The 21,287-nt window shown below is 39.1% G+C and overlaps 1 protein-coding gene across 1 annotated transcript; it reads left to right on the forward strand.

The window, feature by feature from the left end:
* Window positions 1-18,284: 18,284 nt before the first annotated feature.
* Window positions 18,285-20,382, forward strand: LOC123465584 (WW domain-containing adapter protein with coiled-coil-like). The gene has a single exon (XM_045164994.1). The coding sequence runs from the start codon at window positions 18,385-18,387 to the stop codon at window positions 19,012-19,014; it is 630 nt and encodes a 209-aa protein (XP_045020929.1). The 5' UTR covers window positions 18,285-18,384; the 3' UTR covers window positions 19,015-20,382.
* The last annotated feature ends 905 nt before the right edge of the window (window positions 20,383-21,287 follow it).

The following is a 21,287-nucleotide window of genomic DNA, read 5'->3' on the forward strand; positions in this document are numbered from 1 at the left end:
CAAAACTATGTTGAATAATAGTGGTGAGAGTGGACACTCTTGTCTTGCTCCTGATCTTAGAGGGAAAGCTCTTAGTTTTTCACCATTGACAATAATGTTTGCTGTGGGCTTTTCACATATGGCCTTTACCATATTGAGGTAGGTTCCTCTATGCTCATTTTTTAAAGCATTTTTATCATAAATGGATGCTGGATTTTGTCGAAGGCTTTCTCTGCATCTATTGAGATGATTATATAGGTTTTATCTTTCAATTTGTTGATATGGTGTATCACGTTGATTGATTTGTGTATATTGAAGAATCTTTGCATCCCTGGAATAAACCTAACTTGGTCATGGTGTATGAGCTTTTTAATATGTTGTATTCTGTTTGCTAAAATTTTGTTGTGAATTTTTGCATTTATGTTCATCAGTGATATTGGCCTGTAATTTTCTTTTTTCATGTTGTCTTTCTGGTTTTGGTATCAGGGTGATTGTGGCCTTGTAGAATGAGTCTGGAAGTGTTCCTTCTTCTACAATTTTTGGGTAGTTTCAGAAAAATAGGCATTAGCTCTTCTCTGAATGTTTGATAGAATTCCCCTGTGAAGCCATCTGGCCCTGGGCTTTTGTTTTGGGGGAGATTTTTTGATCACTGTTTTAATTTCAGTATTCATAATTAGGTTGTTCATAATTTCTATTTCTTCCTGGTTCAGTCTCGGGAGGCTAATCTTTTCTAAGTATCTGTTCATGTTTTCTAGGTTGTCCATTTTATTGGTATATAGTTGCTCATAATATTCCCTTATGATCCTTTGTATTTCTGTGTTGTCTGTTATAACCTCTCCTTTTTCATTTCTAATTTTATTGACTTTATTTTTCCTCCCTTTTTTCTTGATGAGTCTGGCTAGTGGTTTGTCAGTTTTGTTCATTTTCTCAAAGAATCAGCTTTTAGTTTTATTAATCTTTGCTGTTGTTTCCTTCATTTCTTTTTCATTTATTTCTGCTCTGGTTTTTATGATCTCCTTCCTTCTGCTGACTTTGGGGTTTTTTTGTTCTTGCTTTTCCAGCTGCTTTAGATGTAGAGTTAGGCTATCTATTTGATGCTTTTCTTGGAATGCAAGATACTAATAATTAAGGGAAACTGAGTGGCAAGTGAATAGAGGTGCCATATGGGAAACCTGTGCACTTCTTGCTTAACTTTTCTGTAAATGTAAAACTGCCCTAAAAATTGTCTATTAATTTTTAAAGTCCTGTAAAATTAGAAAAATAGGTAAAAGTTAAGAATTAAATTATGCAAATAAAAATATGTGGCTGATAAAAAATTTAAAAATACAAGTTATGATTGTTAGAGTGTGGTATTCAGATGAGTCACTGATGAGAAAATGCTGATAAATCTATAAAACCTATGAAGCCATTTTATAATTTAAAACAATGTTTATATTTTCTAGCCATATAATGATTTCAAAACAGAGGGGATTGCCACCTACCCTGGTTCTGTAGATAAGCAACCTCTTGCTTTGGTGATGATGGTTTAGTCAGATCGTCTTGGAGTTCTTTCTATGATTTAGTCAGTGATACTGAACAGGCTCTAAAGCAAAAAAGAAGGGATACTGGATAAAGTAAATAAACTTAACAAGGCAGAAGATACATGTACCCAAAGAGTTCAACAATTTAGAAGATTCATCTGACTTTTTCAAAGCCCCAAAGTCATCTGTGTTGATTACAACAGGAAACTAGTCTTCCAAGTTAGAGAATGCATGTGTGTGTGGTCGAAACCTTCTTTAAAAAAATGCATTGACAAGTGTAAAAGGACCTTTGAGGAAATCACAACTTCTTGTGTTGTCTCTCTTCATTAAGAGAGACTTAATGTCTCTCTTCATTAAGTCTCTGAAATTATTTTAATCAATTTATACAGAGAAATGCACAGTCCTTGAAAAATAGCATGCGTGTAAAATACCCACTGAGACCTACTTACAACCCTATTTTGTACACAGCAAAACTGTGTATATGTTCATCATTGATGAAACATGCTAGAAATTTTTATTTTGGACCTCACTGACAAAGATAGAATAAATTAATAACATGATTTTCATTTGGACAAAGTGTTCAAGGAAACACCTGTTGTCCATTGTCTAAGTGTTAGCAAAGTCATAAAATACTTAAAAGACCTCCATTTGACAGTACTATCCTTTGTTCAGCCTTTTCGTGAGGCCAAGTGTATTGTGACAGCTTGCAGATGACACAAAAAGCTATCTTATTGTGGAGTCTGAGATCCTAGACTTATCATTTTTCACTGAATGTAGCAAAATAAATTTTTTGTTGGGGGTTGGAAAAGTGTGGGATAGATTGGGGAATGATTTTAAGAAAGGGAAAAGGGAGAAAAAGAATGCTAACTGGCAACCAGTTAATTAAAATAATAATAATGTGAGTCTTCTTCCACTGGAAATATGCGTTCCATCCTGCTCCAATGGTGGGGAGTTGCAGCTCTCCTGATAAGACCAGGGGACTTAGCTGAGGTTAGATGAAAGCTTATCCTGTGTGACCAAGTGGGAGGAAGCCGTGGTGAGACAGGGAAGGAGAGAAATAACTCACATAGAGTCTGGCATGATGATGTTGAATCCCTTTAGTGGTTATTTCTGTGTCCTGTGTGGATTATGGGAGTTTGAGTTCACTTTATGCCCTTTGCAAAGAAATGCCTTTTGGCTCAGATTAAGTTGTGATCTTTGAACTTTGGCACCTTTTACCACCAACCCTAACTCCACCCCTGGCCCCCGGGTTAGCATTTCCAGTTTATTCCCAGCCACGGCTGCAGTCAGTCTTTGAGAGCTCAAAAGCTAGAATGCAAAACCCAGGTTGTATTGAGTTATTTAATGGTGTACCCTGTGCTAAGTCACACTGTCTGGTCCAACACTTTACAACCCGATGGACTGTAGCCTATCAGGTTCCTCTGTTCATGAGATTCTCCAGTGTATCCAGGCCCTCATCCAGGGGATCTTCCCGATCCAAGGATTGAGCCTGCCTCTCTTATGTCTCCTGCATTGGCAGGTGGGTTCTTTACTACTAGCACCACCTAGAAAGAAAGAAAGAAAGATAGAAAGAAAGGAAGAAAGAAAGTGAAGTCGCTCAGCCGTGTCCGACTCTTTGTGACCCCATAGACTGTAGCCTACCAGGCTCCTCTGTCCATGGGATTTTCCAGGCAAGAGTACTGGAGTGGGTTGCCATTTCCTTCTCCAGAGAATCTTCCCGACCCAGGGATAGAACCCAGGTCTCCCGCATTGTAGGCAGACGCTTTACCGTGTGAGCCACCAAGGAATGGAACTTGGCAAATCCCTTAAGGAAATGACAGCTTAGTCCTAAGGCAATCTTTGACTCTCTCCCCTTGACCCAATTTGTAACTCTGTCATGGTGGCTCTTCCAAGTTAACTGGGTTCCTTACCTCGAAAAAGGAATCAGGAAGATAGATTGGGACAAAACACTCTCATCAAAATGTTCTAGGGCATTTAAATTGGAGGGAGGGGCTCTTGGCTTTTTTCCCCAGAGACTAAAGAGAAAGGAGATAGATAGTTGAGGCAGGAATTCCCATACACCATGCAGATTATTATGATTAAAACTTCCTAAGTAAACTGGGCTGCTGGGGAGCCTTTACATTTTGTCTTTCTGAAATCCCAAATGCTTTTGAAACTGGAAAACTCAAGCTACTTGTCTACAAACCCCAGAGAACTGGCAGACCAGAAAAGGAAACCGGGCATAATAAGAATAAACAATGAATCTGCTAAAGATGGATGTGTATTGTCAAAAGAAAGGTACAATGCAGACAAATTTCAGTCTCTCCAGACTCATTCCAATTCTTCTGCTTTTCTTTTTTTCCCCTCTGACAGTTCCCTAGAGTTTTCTGATGTCTCTTTTGAACAATTCTGGTAGCTAAGCTCCCTTCATTATGGCTCTTAATGTTTTCCCGTGCGTCTTGGCATTGTCTTTGTCTTCCCAAGAGGTTTTCATGACATCCTTACCTGTGATAAGGATACTTAGACTTTTTTTAAAAACAGAGAAAAGTCCTAAATACATGCCTTTAAAAGTTCTTTTTGTTTTGCTTTTCTTTATTTGTTCATTCTAGTTTTTAAGAGAAGCAGTGTTGGACTTCCCCAGAAACTCGGGTGTAAAGAATCTGTCTTCAATGCAGGAGACTTGCAGGAAACGAGGGTTCGATCCCTGATTTGAGAAGATCCCCTGGAAAAGGAAATGGCAACCCTCTCCAGTATTCTTGCCTTGGAAATCCCATGGACAGAGGAGACTGGCAAGGGTAAGCCTGTGGGGTTGCAGAAGAATCAAACATGGCTAAGGAACTACACAACAACAAAGTCTTGCATATTGCATATTGCTGCCCAGATCCAGCTGGGTGACAGAGTGTCAGGAGTCTTGGTCCCTACATGACCCTGTGGAGCACAGAGCCTTCCCTGCCTTGCACTGCCAACTCCAGGGAACTTGCTCCATAAGAGGGAACAAAACTTCCTTCTTGTTTGGGTGGCTGTACTTTGGGTTATCTCTTACTCTGTATCCAATTGAGTAGACCAACTTTGATGTATATGAAAGTGTGGAAATTCATGTAAATTATTTAAAACATTTTCTTGGGTATAAAATAATTCAGTCTTGCACCATGACAGCATCAGGCTTTGTTCACACCCTCTTCTCTCCCTGTGATGTCCTTTATCTACAGCTAGGAATTCTATTTTTCCATAGAGTGTTTGCTCAAATACCACCTACTAGTATCTGTTGCCAATTTACCTCTTCAGCTTTATGCTTCTCTCATAGCATAAATTTTTTGTCTAATAAAATAATCATGTGCATGTTTATATATTTCACAGGAGATTTCAGAATAAAGACTGTCTCTTACTAATTTTTCTATCTCTCTGACACCTAGAGCAATGGCTTCAATTAGCCAATAAATATTTTTAGGATATTTGAATATAGAGCACCTCCCAGATGGCTCAGCAGGTAAAGAATCTGCCTGCAATGCATGAGACTCAGGAAATGCCAGTTCAATCCCTCGATCAGGAATATCCCCTGGAGGAGAAAATGGCAACCCACTGCAGTATTCTTGCCTGAAAAATCCCGTGGACAGAGGAGCTGGGCAGGCTGCAGTCCAAAGGGTCACAAAGAGTTGGACACATTGAATATAAACCTTACTCTGTGTCTTTACTACAATAGCAAATGGTTTCCACATTGAATATGCAGAAAAGATTCATATTTACTCTTTCCTATTCATCCAATGGAAAAGTAAATGTTGCTTCCAAAAATTGCAAGGGAAGGACATTTTCTATCTGGTTTCCAATTAGAAAATAGTAGCTTGCCTTGAAAACATATGCCAGAAAAACTTATTCCTGGGATAAGATAATTATGATGGTAATAACCCGTTTGAAAGAAATGTCAGCTGCTCCTGTTTTATTCTTCACAGAATAGAGCTGTGGCCTGTTTCAGGATGATGTTTTCAGGACCCTGTATATATTTTTATTTCCCTACATGAATCTTTCATCTTTTTGCTGACATTTATTCTTTTCATGCAATTATCCTGAAAGGAAACTCTGGCCAGGCAAATGGGTTGTCTGCCTCTGAAGAGACACTCCTATCTCATAGCTGAGCTTTCAAGTTCTGTGATCAAGAACCCTCAGGCCCATTTTTAAGGGGGCTTCAGGCTTGCTGAGCTGCCCCTGTCTCCCAAAATGTCCAGAAATGAGATTATGGGATGGGTAAGATCAATTTACTAGAAGGTACTTAAGCAATAAATCTGGAGCTTTGTGTCTAGTCACTGTTTCTTTCAAGCTTTGTGACTGAAAATTAAGCCACAAGAGCTTTGACAAATTGGATATTACTCCATCTAATTGTGTGTGTTTAAGCTTATCACACTGAATCGAGGCATTGTGACTGACTATGAGGCCAGCAAGACCTTTGTTTAATCAGCACAGTGCCATTTAACAGCGATAAATCACCCAACTCCAATGTCATAATAAGGTCACAGAAACTTGAAGGCTAAAAGGAGAGAACATTAAAGTCAGCTGATAAGTGAGGGAAAAAGCATATGATGCCAGGGAAAGTTCTGAGAGCTTTGCTTCATTAGAAGCTGGTAGAACAACTAATGAGAACTCAGACTTAGCTTTCAGCTGAGATCAGAAACACTGTGAGTCACTTGGTTGAGAAGGAAGTCATTCAGTGAGTTCTTTAGTGGGCATCTGTCTGTGGGCAGGTAAGTACTGCCCACAGAGTACTTAAGGTTGGTGGTTCAGCCTACAGATGTTTGTGTCTCCCCAGATACCACATTCATGATTTTTTACTTCAATTATTTTTGTATTGTTTCCTTTGATGTTTCTTTTAAAAAGAAAGAGCTCTGATATGATCTGTTACCACAGACAAGAGGACATAACACCCAGTTACAAAATATTCACTGGAAGGGCTGATGCTGAATCTGAGGCTCCAATACTTTGGCCACCTGATGCCAAGAGCCGACTCATTGGAAGACTGATGCTTGGAGAGTTTGAAGGCAAAAGGAGAAGGAGGAGGCAGAGGATGAGATGGTTGGATGTCATCACTGACTCAATGGACATGAGTTTGAGCAAACTCTGGGAGATAGTGAAGGACAAAGAAGCCAGGGGGTCACAAAGAGTCAGGCACGACTTAGTGACTGAACAAAAACAACAAAGTGTTTATGGAAAGGAACAATTGGATTCACTTGTTTGCAAGAGAGTTTTTGTTTCCTGGAAAACTTGCCAAATTGAATGTTGCTGCTGCTACTGCTGCTAAGTCGCTTCAGTCGTGTCCAACTCTGTGCGACCCCATAGATGGCAGCCCATCAGGCTCCACCGTCCCTGGGATTCTCCAGGCAAGAACACTGGAGCGGGTTGCCATTTCCTTCTCCAATGCATGAAAATGAAAAGTGAAAGTGAAGTTGCTCAGTTGTGTCTGACTCTTAGCGACCCCATGGACTGCAGCCTACCACGCTCCTGCGTCCATGGGATTTTCCAGGCAAGAGTACTGGAGTGGAGTGCCATTGCCTTCTCCGAAATTGAATGTTACAGAACAAAAAGAAAATGACTAAAGTTTTTTCTTCTTGTTTTTATTATTAACACCCAAGCAGATATTGTGCAGTCTGATAAATCCCTGTAAGCACCTAAAAATAAAACTTGTGAAAAGTGGGCTGATTTTTCCCAAGTGGACTTTAGAATGGAGGCACCTTGAAGACCAGCACTCTGTCCTTCTCTCGGCTGCCCCAGGCACGTTCTGAGCACCTCAACATGCCTGGCCCTAATCAATATTGCTTGACTGGCTGACTGACTCTGAAAACAGAGCTCTGGTGAACAGAAAAAAAAAAAAGGCACATGTGATCTCTTTTCACTGAAGAGTACTGGATTAATACCTTTCAGCTTGCAGACTTCTTGCAGAACCTTTGAATATTTTATAACTTGATAAAACTGAGTATAATGACCATTGTTCAGACTTGGAATAAACAGCACAGGGACTGAGAACAGCGACCACATCTTATAGGGAGAATGGATTTAGATTTCATGCCTACTGAGCCTGTCGGCAGGAAGATATCCATGTTTGCAGTTAATGAGACTGCCCTTTAGTTTTGCAGAGGATTTTGTGGTCCACTGGCCACTTGTCACTGTGGAACATACAAAGGTGACCAGTCTAAGTTGAGATATGTTATAAGTGTAAAAAACATACCAGATCTCAAAGACTTAGTATAAAAAAGAATGCAAACTGGTACTTCCTTGGTGGTTAAGTGGCTGAGAATCCATATTCCCAATGTAGGGGTCCTGGGTTTGATTTCTGGTCAGGGAACTAGATCCCACAGGCTGCAAGTAAGACTGAAGATCCTGCATGCCTGCATGTTGCAAGCAAGTCCTGGTGCAGTCAAATAAATACATTTTAAAAAATTTTTAAAAAGAAGGCAAACTATCTCATGGATAATTGTATATATTGATTACATGTCAAAAAGACAATATTTTGTTCTGAGTTAAAGTTTCACCTATTTCTTTTCACTCTTTTAAATGTGACTAAGAGAAATTTAAAATTATATATATAGCTTGCATTATATTCCTATAAGACAATGTAGACCAATGAAGAGTCACCTCCTTTGCTATCATCACTGACCTGGACCCGATATAATCCTGTAAACGCAGAGGTGAACTACTTCCTGACCCATCCTAATCCCCTAAACAAGGCTGTGTCCCAGAACTAGCTTTTAGCTTCAAATCAAAGAGCTGGAGTTACAATACCAAATGGAAAAATAAATCTAATAGCATCAACAGTATCCTTGACAATGAAAGAATGGCTTCTGGGAAGACAGGAATTGGCATTATTCAGCTTGAAGGAGAGAATGACAATGTACAATTGAATAAGCATCTTTGGGGACCTAATGTGACAAGTTAAAACTACGCCATTAAGGTTGGAGGTTAACTTAAATGATTTTTTAAGAGTTAGGTTTGTTTAACACTTGAGACAGGTTGTGACTCTCCTTTTTCTGGAGGGCAATGATAATCAGGTAGTGGATCCTCTGAAGTCCTAGATAAGTATAAGATTGTAGAAAACAATTTAAGATAGCAACCCCAATATCAGCACTTCTTCAGATACTAGGAGTGCTTCTGAAAGTTGGTGACAAGACAAGACAAGATTACTGACCTTTTCCTAAAGTTAGACCAGCTTTAATTTCTCTCAGATGTTCATGAAATTCACTTTGAAATGCACTATTCTGTGACAGCTCATCATTCTCTTAAATAATTTGCATTTAAAATTCATCAAAATATTATACCTGGAACTGGATTTAAAGCTCCTCAAGATCTGACACAATGCATTATATTTCTTTTTTGTTACTGTGTGCCCTGTGTGCATATAACTCTATTGTGTTCCTGTGTGCTAAGTCATTTCAGTCATGTCCAAACTTTGTGACCCCATGGACTGTAGCCCGCCAGGCTCCTCTGTCCATGGGATTCTCCAAGCAGGAACACTGGACTGGGTTGCCATTTCTTTCTCCAGGGGATCTTTCCAACCAGGGATTGAAGTCATGTCTCTTGTGTCTCTTGTACTGGCAGAAGGGTCCTTTACCACTAGCGCCACCTATTGTGTTTATTATATATTAATAAATAAATGTATATATAAATATATATATGCAGTTGGACATGGTAGCCATTCAAAACTACTTTATGAATGGATAGATATATGTCGAACAATAACAACAACAACAAAAAAGCCCCAAATGTCTGCATTTCCACTGCTTAGGTGGAAAAAAATAGCTAAAGCATGGTAGAAAATTCCCAGGTCCCCAGATCTGATACAGTACGTTTATATAACAAAACCTTGCTAAGTCAATGCTGTGCATAAGTGTAATAGAGTTTGGATTTTTTAAAATAAGTTTTAATAAGTTATCAATAATTTCCCTAAAAGTGTCATTGGTTTAAAATCTTTTGCAAGATAAATTCTTCCATTAGTATGGCTTTTTGTTATTAAGTAAAGGATTGGTCACTAATTACATCCAAGTGAGAAAACCAAGCAAACTACAAAGTTCTGGGGAAAAAAGCATTCTATGGAAATAAAAGTCCCTGATCAAGTCAAACCTATGATGCATTACCTACATCCAATATAACTTCTTGACTGTAAAACTTTGGGTTTATTATTTTATACCAATATTTATTATTTTAGACCAATATTTATTATTTTAGACCAATATTTCTTGCCTCCATTTTTATAGTGTTTTTAGTAAACTCATATGCTAATATCTTTGTCTGATCACACTTATTTTCCCTATATTTATATCCAGGCATCAATTTTTAAATGGAAACATCTGAGTTTCCAGCAGCTATGAGCCAATTTTGAATGAGCAAGTAGTGTTCACATGACACATGCTATCATATCTGGGTGTGGCCAAAATAATGCACATCCATATGCCTCCCAGGTTTCTGCCACATCAGGAAATTAACAGTAAAAACCATCATTTCTCAGGATGTGTTTGGACTTACTTTGTTACAGAGGAAAAGTAATTCTAATATGGATTTGCTATAAATAATCTACGGTCTCTTTTTCTTCCCAAACTATCAACTTCACATCCTAACAGTTTTAACAATGCCAACCTGAGTTAATTTCCAGACTTTTACACCACCTTCGGCTGGACACGTCCCTTTCACTTGGGTGCCAACACACAATTTGGCCTTCCATAAAGGTAGCATATTTTCTTTTGAAGCTGGAGTTACCCGGCTATGTCAGAAAGCATGTGTAACCATTCTTCCAAATGAGAGACTTGTATCCTCAGTGAAGAGGGTCCCAGAGTGAGCCAGTCAAGTTGTTACTTTGTGTGTGCCGATGGTGATGGTGATGGTATTAGTGTCAGTATGGAAGATGACTTAACTTTTTCCAGGTATCTATCAATAAATTGGATTGGGGATGGCTGAGTCCCTTTGTTGTTTGACTGAAATTGTCACAACATTGTTTGATAATTGGCTATACCCCCAATACAAAATAAAAGTTAAAAAAAATAAAAGATTAATAAATTCTAGAGTGATTAAAAAAAATAAATTGGATTGGATTATGAGGTTTGCATAGCTGCCTAGAAAACCATGTTGCTCCCATAAGCAAACCATATGAAAAGATGAAAAAAATAACATACACATTAGCATCATTCCATCAGGCCCATGGAATTTTTCCTTTAAATATTAGGAAAATATACTTCAGCTGGTATATCTGGAACATGGTGAAAATTCAGGTGACTACCACATGCTTTCTTGGAGGATGCCGATGGTATTTCTAAATGCCCTAAAAAACATCCTCCCAGCCCCACCCCCCACCTTCCTTCAAGGAGTAGCCCTTGTCTGGGCCAGGCAATTTAGTTCTTAGTACTTTTATCAGCAGGAGAGGTCCCAGCCTAAAGCAGGGAACTTGGTTTTTTTCTTTTTATTTGTTTTCTTTTTGAGATATCGGCGATATGGCCCTATCAAATGTACAGTTTAGTGAGATGGATGGCACCACGCGGCAAGGCAATTCAGGGAAGTCTGACGCTGCTTGTTTACATGAACACGTTTCAGAGCAGCCAGCCTGCTTCCAGCCGTTCTGCCGGCTGCCCAGCGCGGAGGGGAAAAGCCATCAGTGGGCCGACAGGTCTGTGATAATCTCACCCCCCATTTGGCGAACAAGGAAGCAGGATGATAAGGACCCTGATTTATATTTTATCTGTCATTAAGTTTTCAGGCAAGTTGGGCAGCTAGCCTGAAAAGACTTGGTTCTGTTATCACCCCGGATGCCACAGGTTTCTCAAGGGAGGCAGTGTCCTCCATGACTTTTAAAAAGAACTTTCTCAAATTTCACAAAATTTTATGCATGTCCATTATTTGTTTTCATACCTTATTCAGGACTCCACATTGTATTTAGTTGCATTGAGCAGCTTCAGCTATATGCAACTAATTCTGATAAATTATCTTTTTATTTTTATTCTGCTGCAAATATTTTCTAATTTTCCTTGTTATGGCTTCTTAGATACACTCATCCTTTAAAAGTGACCTTTGACACAAAAGTGACCTCCAAATACACGGGGTTTTTAAAATATCTTTGTTGTTAATTTCTTATTTAAATGTTTTCTTTTCTGCAACCACCCTAAGTTTTTTCAGTCTTTTGACTTTATTGAGGCTTTCAATGGCTAAATCAAATATCTCTCTTGACTTGAACATATTGCACTTGAACACATGGGATTATTTTCAACTATCGTTTGATACTGGCTTCTAACATAATTCCACAGTAATAAGAGAACAGACTCCTTCTGATTTCAACACCTTTAGACCCTGAAATTTTTACACCTTGTTTTATGTCCCTGGATATGGTCCAGTGTCCCCTGGTTTATAGTCTATGGGAACTTGAATAGAATGTGTATCCGGCTATTGTGTGAAAATTATATAAATATTAATTATGTTGAATTGGTTCATAATGTTTTTCAGATCTATTCTATCCTTCCACTTTTCTGTTTACTCATTCTATTAATTTTTCAGAGTTTGATATTGAAACTCCAGCTAAAAATCTTAATTTAGCTACTTAAAAAATTATGGTAATATATAGTAGAACTGTATGTAGATTTTTTTTAAGTCTCCTATAAATGCTTTATCATACTTTCATACTTTAAAAAATAAAAAAAAAGCAAAATAATAAAAAGAACTTTGTTTCACCTCTTGGGGAAGCTTAGCAGTGCTGCGTTAAAATACCCACATTTGCCTCCCTAAAGTTGGAGGCTACAAACTGGCTGGGGAAGCTTCTCCTCAGGATTGATGCTTTCTTTTCTTTTTTTAAAAATTTTTTATTGGAGTATGGTTGATTCACAATGTTGTGTTAGTTTCAGGTGTACAACACAGTAAATTAGTTATACATATACATCAGTTCAGTTCAGTCGCTCGGTCGTGTCCGACTCTTTGTGATCCCATGAACCGCAGCACGCCAGGGCTCCCTGTCCATCACCAACTCCCAGAGTTCACCCAAACCCACGTCCATCGAGTCGGTGATGCCATCCAGCCATCTCATCCTCTGTCGTCTATCTCCACTCTTTTGTAGATTGTTTTCCCAGAGTACTGAGTAGAGTTCCTTGTGTTGTGCTGTAGGTCCTTATTAGTTATCTTTTTTATATGTAGTAAGGTATGTATGTCAACCCCAATCTCCCAACTTATTTCCCTCTGTCACCCTCTGGTAACCATAAGTTTGTTTTCTACAGCTATGATTCTACTTCTGTTTTGTAAATAAGCTCATTAGCACCATTTTTTTTTTTTAAGATTCCATATATGAGTGATATTGTAGATATTTGTCTTTCTCTGACTTACTTCACTCTGCCTGTATCTCTATATCTCCTTATTGTAACTGAGGTACTCTTTTGGAAGCACAAAACCAGTCTCAATAGTACAGTTAAGGGAATGCTTGACATTAAAAAAAAAAAAATGTGTACCTAAAAAAATGTGTTGGACTTTTGTGATGGCTCAGTGGTAAAGAATATGCCTACCAACACAGGAGACATGGGTTCGATCCCTGGGTTGGGAAGATCCCCTGAAGAATGAAGTGGCAACCCACTCCAATATTCTTACCTGTGAAATCCCATGGAGAGAGGAGCCTAGTGGGCTACATACAGTCCACAGAGTTGCAAAAGAATCAGATGCCACTTAGCAACTAAACAACAACAACAACAAAATGTGTTAATATAAAGATTGCATACACTCCTCTATTCAAATTTATCTAAAAGGAAAACCTTATATAAATAGCACGAATTCAGATTCTAAGTAAAATCTAAGTTGGCTTCAGAGAATGAAAATAACTCCGAGTAGATCATCTATCTTCTGGGAGAAAAGCAATGTCTGTGGAAACAATTAGAAAGCAAAAATCTCCTGTTGCTTTGTGATGGATGCTGCAGGATGGCTATGGGGGTCAATGGGGATTAGCTGACATAAAAGCCCCAGAGGGTCCTTATCTAGTGACTAACACAGTCAGAAAATGAAAGCCCTCCTTACCCTTCCCCAACCCATTTCAAGTTGTTTTCCCTCAAGTTTAAATTGGCTTGTCATTTTACAAGGATGGATGGGTATTATTTTTAAGCTTTTATTTTATAGTGAAGGAATTTGAGTGTTTCACAGTGAAGTTTTCCCATGGAGATGGGAATAGCAATGAATCACAAACAGTGTGAACCCTCCCAAGCTTTACATATATATATATATATATATTCTAATATCTTCTCCTCCAGTTGTGTTTTCTTTCCAAACATCATAAGAAGAGAAGTGGAGGAAAAGGCCTTTGGAAGCTATCTTCTGAAAACAATGGTAGTTTCTCTCCTGTAATCCCAATTGCATAATCTTTTTGGTATCTGACTTGGACTCCGAAACCCACGATGCATTTTCCCTGAGGAGTATTCTTCAGTGACGGCCCTCCTCTAGCTTCCTTCAGGATAAAATCCATACTTCTTTTATTTTCTTTTTTTTTTAAATGTAGATCATTTTTTAAAGTCTTTATTGAATTTGTTGCAATATTGCTTCTGCTTTACATTTGGATTTTTTTTTTTTATGGTTGCCGGATATGCAGGATTTTAGCTTCCTGACCAGAGGTCGAACCCACAGCCCCTGCATTGGAAGGCAAAATTTTAACAACTGGACCACCAGGGAAATTCCTAAAATTCACACTTCTTAGCATTAAAGCTGCTATTTACCCTTCTGGTTTCATCCACTGCCACTTTCTACAGATACTTCTTACACAGGTCATGTGAAAGTACCTGAAGTTCTCTGAATATTCCAGGCTTTGACCTCTGCTTTATTTTACCCCTTTGTAGGAGAGCAAGAATTTTAAAAAATTACATTTTTGATCACTACGGATTTCCCCATTGCCTAAGACTATTCCTAAGAGCTCAGTTTCTTGTTGATTAGTCAATAAGTTGTGTCCGACTTTTTCGACCCTGTAGACTATAGCCCTCTGGAGACAATTTCAGGGTGGATGAGACTAGGGAGAAGTACAGGGGTCAGATCATTGAGGTCTCTGGGAAAAGAGAGAACATGGGCACCAAACAGATACATCATATAGTCAAATAGACACAGGGCATAGAGAACTGGAGATTGCTTCCCTTCCCAGGGACTCTGTCTGCTAATGGATGAAAACAATGAAAATGCAGTGTAGATTAACAGACACACACTACTGTATACAAAGTAGATAAACAACAAGGACCTACTGTATAGCACAGGGGATTAGATTCAATATTTTGTCATAACCCTCAATGGAAAAGAAACTGAAAAAGAATAGATACGTGCATAGGTGTAAGTAGATCAGTTCGCTGTACATCTGGAATAACACAACACTGTAAGGCAAGTACACTTCAGTGAAAAGTTGTTTGCTTTGAAAAAAAAAATGCAGTGTAGAAAATGCTGCAAGGGTGCAGTGGGTATTGTAAGCTGTGAAAGTGACAACTTTTCCTAGATCTGGAGATGTAGAAAGAAGACTTCTACCAGGTCACTCAAAATTTGAAATACAGGGAAAGTTCAGTCAAGAAAGGAAAAGGATTTTTCCCAGACAAAGGGAACAGCAGAATGTACCCACTATTTAGCTAACAAATAGTTTATTTGAACTTACTACGTGAGTTCTTCTCTGGTGGCTCAGCAGTAAAGAACCTGCCTGCCAATACTGGAGAAGCAGGAGACTTGGGTTCAGTCCCTGGATAGGGAAGATGCCCTGGAGAAGGAAATGGAAACCTACTCCAGTATTCTTGCAGAGAAAATTCCATGGGCAGAGGAGCCTGACGGGCTCCATGGGGTTGCAAAGAGTTGGCCGTGACTTAGCAACTGAACAACAACAAATACATAAATATATAGTGGATCACAACCAACTGTGGAAAATTCTTAAAGAAATGGGAATATCAGACCACCTGACCTGCCTTCAGAGAAATCTGTATACAGGTCAGGAAGCAACAGTTAGAACTGGATGTGGAATAACAGACTGGCTCCAAATCAGGAAAGGAGTATGTCAAGGCTGTATATAGTCACCCTGCTTATTTAACTTATATGCAGAATACATGATGAGAAATGCCAGGCTGGATGAAGCACAAGCTAGAATCAAGATTGCTGGGAGAGATATCAATAACCTCAGATATGCAGATGACACCGCCCTTATGGCAGAGAGCGAAGAACTAAAGAGCCTCTTGATGAAAGTGAAAGAGGAGAGGGAAAAAGTTGGCTTAAAACTCAATATTCAGAAAACTTAAGATAGTGGCATCTGGTCCCATCACTTCATGGCAAATAGATGGAGAAACAATGGGAACAGTGAGAGACTTTATTTTCTTGGGCTCCAAAATCACTGCAGATGGTGACTGCAGCCATGAAATTAAAAGATGCTAGCTCCTTGGAAGAAAAGCTATGACTAACCTAGAGAGCATGTTAAAAAGCAGAGACATTACTTTGCCAACAAAGGTCCATCTAGTCAAATCTATGGTTTTTCTAGTAGCCATGTACAGATGTAAGAGTTGGACTATAAAGAAGGCTGAGGACCAGAGAATTGATGCTTTTGGACTGTGGTGTTGGGAGAAGACTCTTGAGAGTCCCTTGGACTGCAAGGAGATCCAACCAGTCCATTCTAAAGGAGATCAGTCCTGGGTGTTCTTTGGAAGGAATGATACTAAAGCTGAAACTCTAATACTTTGGCCACCTGATGCGAAGAATGGACTCGTTAGAAAAGATCCTGATGCTGGGAAAGATTGAAGGCAGGAGGAAAAGGGGACGATAGAGGATGAGATGGTTGGATGGCATCACTGACTTGATGGACATCAGTTTGAGTAAGCTCCAGGAGTTGGTGATGGATAGGGAAGCCTGGCATGCTGCAGTCCATGGGGTCACAAAGAGTCAGACATGACTCAGCGATTGAGCTGAACTGAATAGTTACTTAAAAATAAATCAATTATCTACCATAACACATGTCCTTTTCCCCTTAATAAAAGCTGTAAAGACGTTTTCACGGCTTTCTTTTTTGAAAGGCCAATATACAACCTCATGAAAGTCACAGGCCCATTCTTAATGTGACATTTAAAATATCCTTTTAAATCCAATGATTTCCCTTTATAAAGATTACTTTCTTTGGCTCAAACCTCTCTTGAAGTTGCGATGTTGCCTCATAAGCCACAATTTGTAGCCCTCTTTGAAACTGTGGTTAATTTTAAATCGGTCTTCTCCATTTTAGATGACTTCAATAAAACCCATGTTGCAAGCTCTTAAATTTTTCCTTGTATTTATACAACACATCAGTGGACTAAGGAAAGGATGTCAGAGCTGGGCCTGCGCTTCTGAAGCTTCCTCTTGCTGTACAATTGACTATAAAAGAGTTCAGATTCCCTATAAAAATATTTTCACTTTATTTATTTACCCACTTTTTACCACAAATAGTTTTTTAACCACTAACAAGCACAACATGAAAATATTTGTTCTTGCTTTCTCATCACTGTGCTGGCATCTTCCATTGGCACTGGGCATGGAAAACAGATGTCACTGTTAAATCCCAAGTGCACCGTCCTGTCATTAGCAAGCAGAGAGTCCCAAACTTCACTGAAATGTGGCAATTTTTTCTCTCCCCTGAATTTAGATGTGGCTGCAAGGAGATCCAACCAGTCCATTCTGAAGGAGATCAGCCCTGGGATTTCTTTGGAAGGATTGATGCTAAAGCTGAAACTCCAGTACTTTGGCCACCTTATGTGAAGAGTTGACTCATTGGAAAAGACCCTGATGCTGGGAGGGATTGGGGGCAGGAGGAGAAGGGGACGACAGAGGATGAGATGGCTGGATGGCATCACCGACTTGATGGACGTGAGTTTGAGTGAACTCTGGGAGTTGGTGATGGACAGGGATGCCTGGCGTGCTGTGATTCATGGGGTCACAAAGAGTTGGACACAACTGAGCGACTGAACTGAACTGAACTGAACTGATGGAACATTAGATTTAGGAAATAAGGTCATCAGTTTGCTTTTGTTATTTTTGGTTCTCCTTTTACTTTATGTCTTGCTTGGCCTCTTCTAATCTTCCTTCTTTTCTTTGTTTCCTTCTTTCTTTCCTTAATCCTTCTATTTCTTCCTCTTTTCCTTACTCTCTCCCACCCACCCTCCTTTCTATCTTTCACTTTCATATTTTTTGTTTTGGGGGGGGACAGTGTTTTTTGCAGTTATTTAACTTTGTAATTGTTGTTGTTGTTTGCTATTGTTCAGTCACTAAGTGGTAGCCAGCTCTTTTGTGACCCCATGGACTGTAGCCCTTCAGGCTCCTCTGTCCATGGGATTTTGCAGGCAAGATTACCGGAGTGAGTTGCTATTTCCTTTTAACTAAGTTACCTTTATCCTGTACTTACTTTTATCTATTTATATGTGTATTAGTATAATTGTGTGTGTTAGTCGCTCAGTTGTGTCCGATTCTTTGCGAACCCAAGGACTGTAGCCTGCTGGGCTCCTGTGTCCATGGGATTCTCCTGGCAAGAATACTGGAGTGGGTTGCCATTCCCTTCTCCAATTAGTATAATTAGACTAATCCTATTACTCAGTTCCTTTTTCCTTGCTGAAAGATATCTCATCCCTATGGGATTGTTTTAACATAGCTGTGGTCTTCTGGATTCATGTCCACTTGGTAACAAATGAGTCAGTTGGCATGGAATTACTCCACGTTAGTTATAAGATGTGTAACTATTATGTACAAATGTATACATAGTTGATCTCTAAACTTACATCATTGTTTATAACATATAAGAGAAGTTTTACACATACTCTTTAAAAGAGAGATTTTCAAAAAAATCTTTATTCACAAATTTCTTACCGCTGGACCATCTGCTTTCAACATAACTTCTCTGATTTCTCAAGCTGCTCAGCTCTCCACACAAGCCCAACCATCCAATCAGTCTCCAATGTCTTTAACGTCTGACGCATCATCCCCACGATCGTATGTGTCTCCAAGGATAAGCACACCCCAGACAAACACAGTCCCCATCAAACCTTTGATCAGTACTCCTCCTGTTTCATCACAGCCAAAGGTTAGTACTCCAGTAGTTAAGCAAGGACCAGTTTCACAGTCGGCCACACAGCAGCCTGTAACTGCTGACAAGCAGCAAGGTCATGAACCTGTCTCTCCTCGAAGTCTTCAGCGCTCAAACAGCCAGAGAAGCCCGTCACCTGGTCCAAATCACACATCTAGTAGTAATGCATCAAATACAGCAGTTGTACCACAGAACTCCTCTGCCCGACCTCCGTGTTCACTAACACCGACGCTCGCAGCACACTTCAATGAAAATCTCATCAAGCACGTTCAAGGATGGCCTGCAGATCATGCGGAGAAGCAGGCATCAAGATTGCGAGAAGAAGCCCATAACATGGGAAGTGTTCATATGTCAGAAATTTGTACTGAATTAAAAAATTTAAGATCTTTAGTCCGAGTATGTGAAATTCAAGCAACTCTGCGAGAGCAAAGGATACTATTTTTGAGACAACAAATTAAGGAACTCGAAAAGCTAAAAAATCAGAATTCCTTCATGGTGTGAAGATGTGAATAATTGCACATGGTGTTGAGAACAGGAACTGTAAATCTGTTGCCCAGTCTTAACATTTTTGAGCTGCATTTAAGTAGACTTTGGACCGTTAAGCTGGGCAAAGGAAATGACAAGGGGTCGGGGTCTGTGAGATTCACTTCAGGGGAAAGATACAAGATTGATTTGTAAAACCCTTGAAATGTAGATTTCTTGTAGATGTATTCTTCACGTTGTAAATATGTTTTGTAGAGTGAAGCCATGGGAAGCCATGTGTAACAGAGCTTAGACATCCAAAACTAATCAATGCTGAGGTGGCTAAATACCTAGCCTTTTACATGTAAACCTGTCTGCAAAATTAGCTTTTTTAAAGAAAAATTTGGGGGGTTAATTTATCATTCAGAAATCTTGCATTTTCAAAAATTCAGTGCAAGCGCCAGGCGATCTGTGTCTAAGGATGCGATTTTGAACCATATGGGCAGTGTACAAAATATCATGAAACAACTGTTTCCACACTTGCACCTGATCAAGAGCAGTGCTTCTCCATTTGTTTTGCAGAGAAATGTTTTTCATTTCCCGTGTGTTCCATTTCCCTCTGAAATCCTTGATCTGATTTTATCCATTTTTTAAGGCTCCTCTTTTTCTCCTTTCTTAAGGCACTGTTGCTATGGCACTTTTCTATACCCTTTTCATTCCTGTGTACAGTAGCTTAAAATTGCAGTGATTGAACATAACCCACTTGTTTGTATAAATTATTGAAATCCATTTGCACCCTGTAAGAATGGACTTAAAAGTACTGCTGGGCATGTGTGCTGAAAGTACATTGATTGCTCAAATATGAGGAAATGGCCCAATGAACATTGTTGTGGGAGGGAAGAGGAAACAAAGCTAGTCAGATGTGAATTGTATCTGTTGTAATAAACATGTTAAAAGAAACAAATTGTTATTTTTCTTTACCTTCGGTCAATGCATATTAGAATTTGAACTACCTGGGGATTCTTTATCAAAACTATTCTTGTTGAACATTTATACTTCATTGAAACAATTCCTTAAGGGAGGTTTTGTTTAAAGCATATTAACAGGAAAATGTGTATAAGACTATTTAATGAAATAAGAAATTCAACAAGAACAATTAAGTCACTTCCCAAGTGGTTGTCATTTGTTAAAACCCTGGTTTACCTGTCTTGCTATTATGACATTTCATTTTGAAGGATGTTTGTGTTGTAGCTAACTGTTCAAGTCTGGTGCTGACTGCTGTTCTTAGCCATCACAAAATGCTAAATTTGTGTAATTGGAGCTTCCTGCTGTTACCTGGAGACGGTGGGAAAGCTCAGCTTTGTATATTGTTTCCTAAAGTATATTAAAATAAAAAAAGAAACTATTGCTACTATAAAAAAAAAAAAAAAAAAAAAAAAAAAAAAATCTTTATTTTGAAAATATTTTCCATGTTTTAAGAGTACTATACTGAGAAATAGGATATCTGCTCATTACATACAATAGAGCAATAGCTGTACTGGATGTGGATGGAATGTAGCCAAATACAGACTCAATCAAATGTTATCATTACTTTCAACATTAACTGAGTATCTTCTGAGTATATTAGGCAAAGGCTTGGTGTTGACTTTGTATTTGAACAGCATTGACGTGTTTTAGGCATTAAATTTAATCACCACAATCCAGCGAGGTTAAGTATCTTTTTTAAAAATAACTGCTTAAACTAACTTTACTCAAAATCACTCATCTTGTTGAGTGGAAGGATTATAACATATCACTCTATACTAACACACTCACATTTTTTAATTTAGTACTGAACTAAAGTTCACCCAGCTGATAATAATACATTCCCAGAGGCAAGACTGGAGCATTTTTAAAGGGGTGAAGTGTAGGCTGACTTCCCAGGTGGCTTAGCGGTAAAGAGTCTGCTGGCAATGCAGGAAATGGAGGAGACAGGTTTGATTCCTGGGTTGGGAAGATCCCCTGGAGAAGGAAATAGCAACCCAATCCAGCATTGTTGCCTGGGAAACCCCATGGACAGAGGAGACTGAGGAGCTACAGTCCGTGGGTCACAAAGAGTCAGACACGACTGAAAGACTGAGCACACATGAAGGCTAGGTTAAGAAAAACCCTATAGGTTGGGGTGCACTCAGGATGGCCAAACCCAGCAACTTGCTGTGATTGAAGACAAGGTGAGCTGGGGAGTTGAGGACCGGGTAGAAAGAAGAATAAGAGGATGCAACAGGCTGAAACAAGGAGTCTCTTCTTCTTTAGGCACAGCTGTATCCCCGAAA

This window comes from Bubalus bubalis, chromosome 3 (assembly GCF_019923935.1).
Source record: "Bubalus bubalis isolate 160015118507 breed Murrah chromosome 3, NDDB_SH_1, whole genome shotgun sequence".
NCBI lineage: Eukaryota > Metazoa > Chordata > Mammalia > Artiodactyla > Bovidae > Bubalus > Bubalus bubalis.

Coding starts and splice junctions, on each gene's coding strand:
- LOC123465584 (XM_045164994.1), top strand. CDS start 18,385: ATGTCTTTAACGTCTGACGCATCATCCCCACGATCGTATGTGTCTCCA.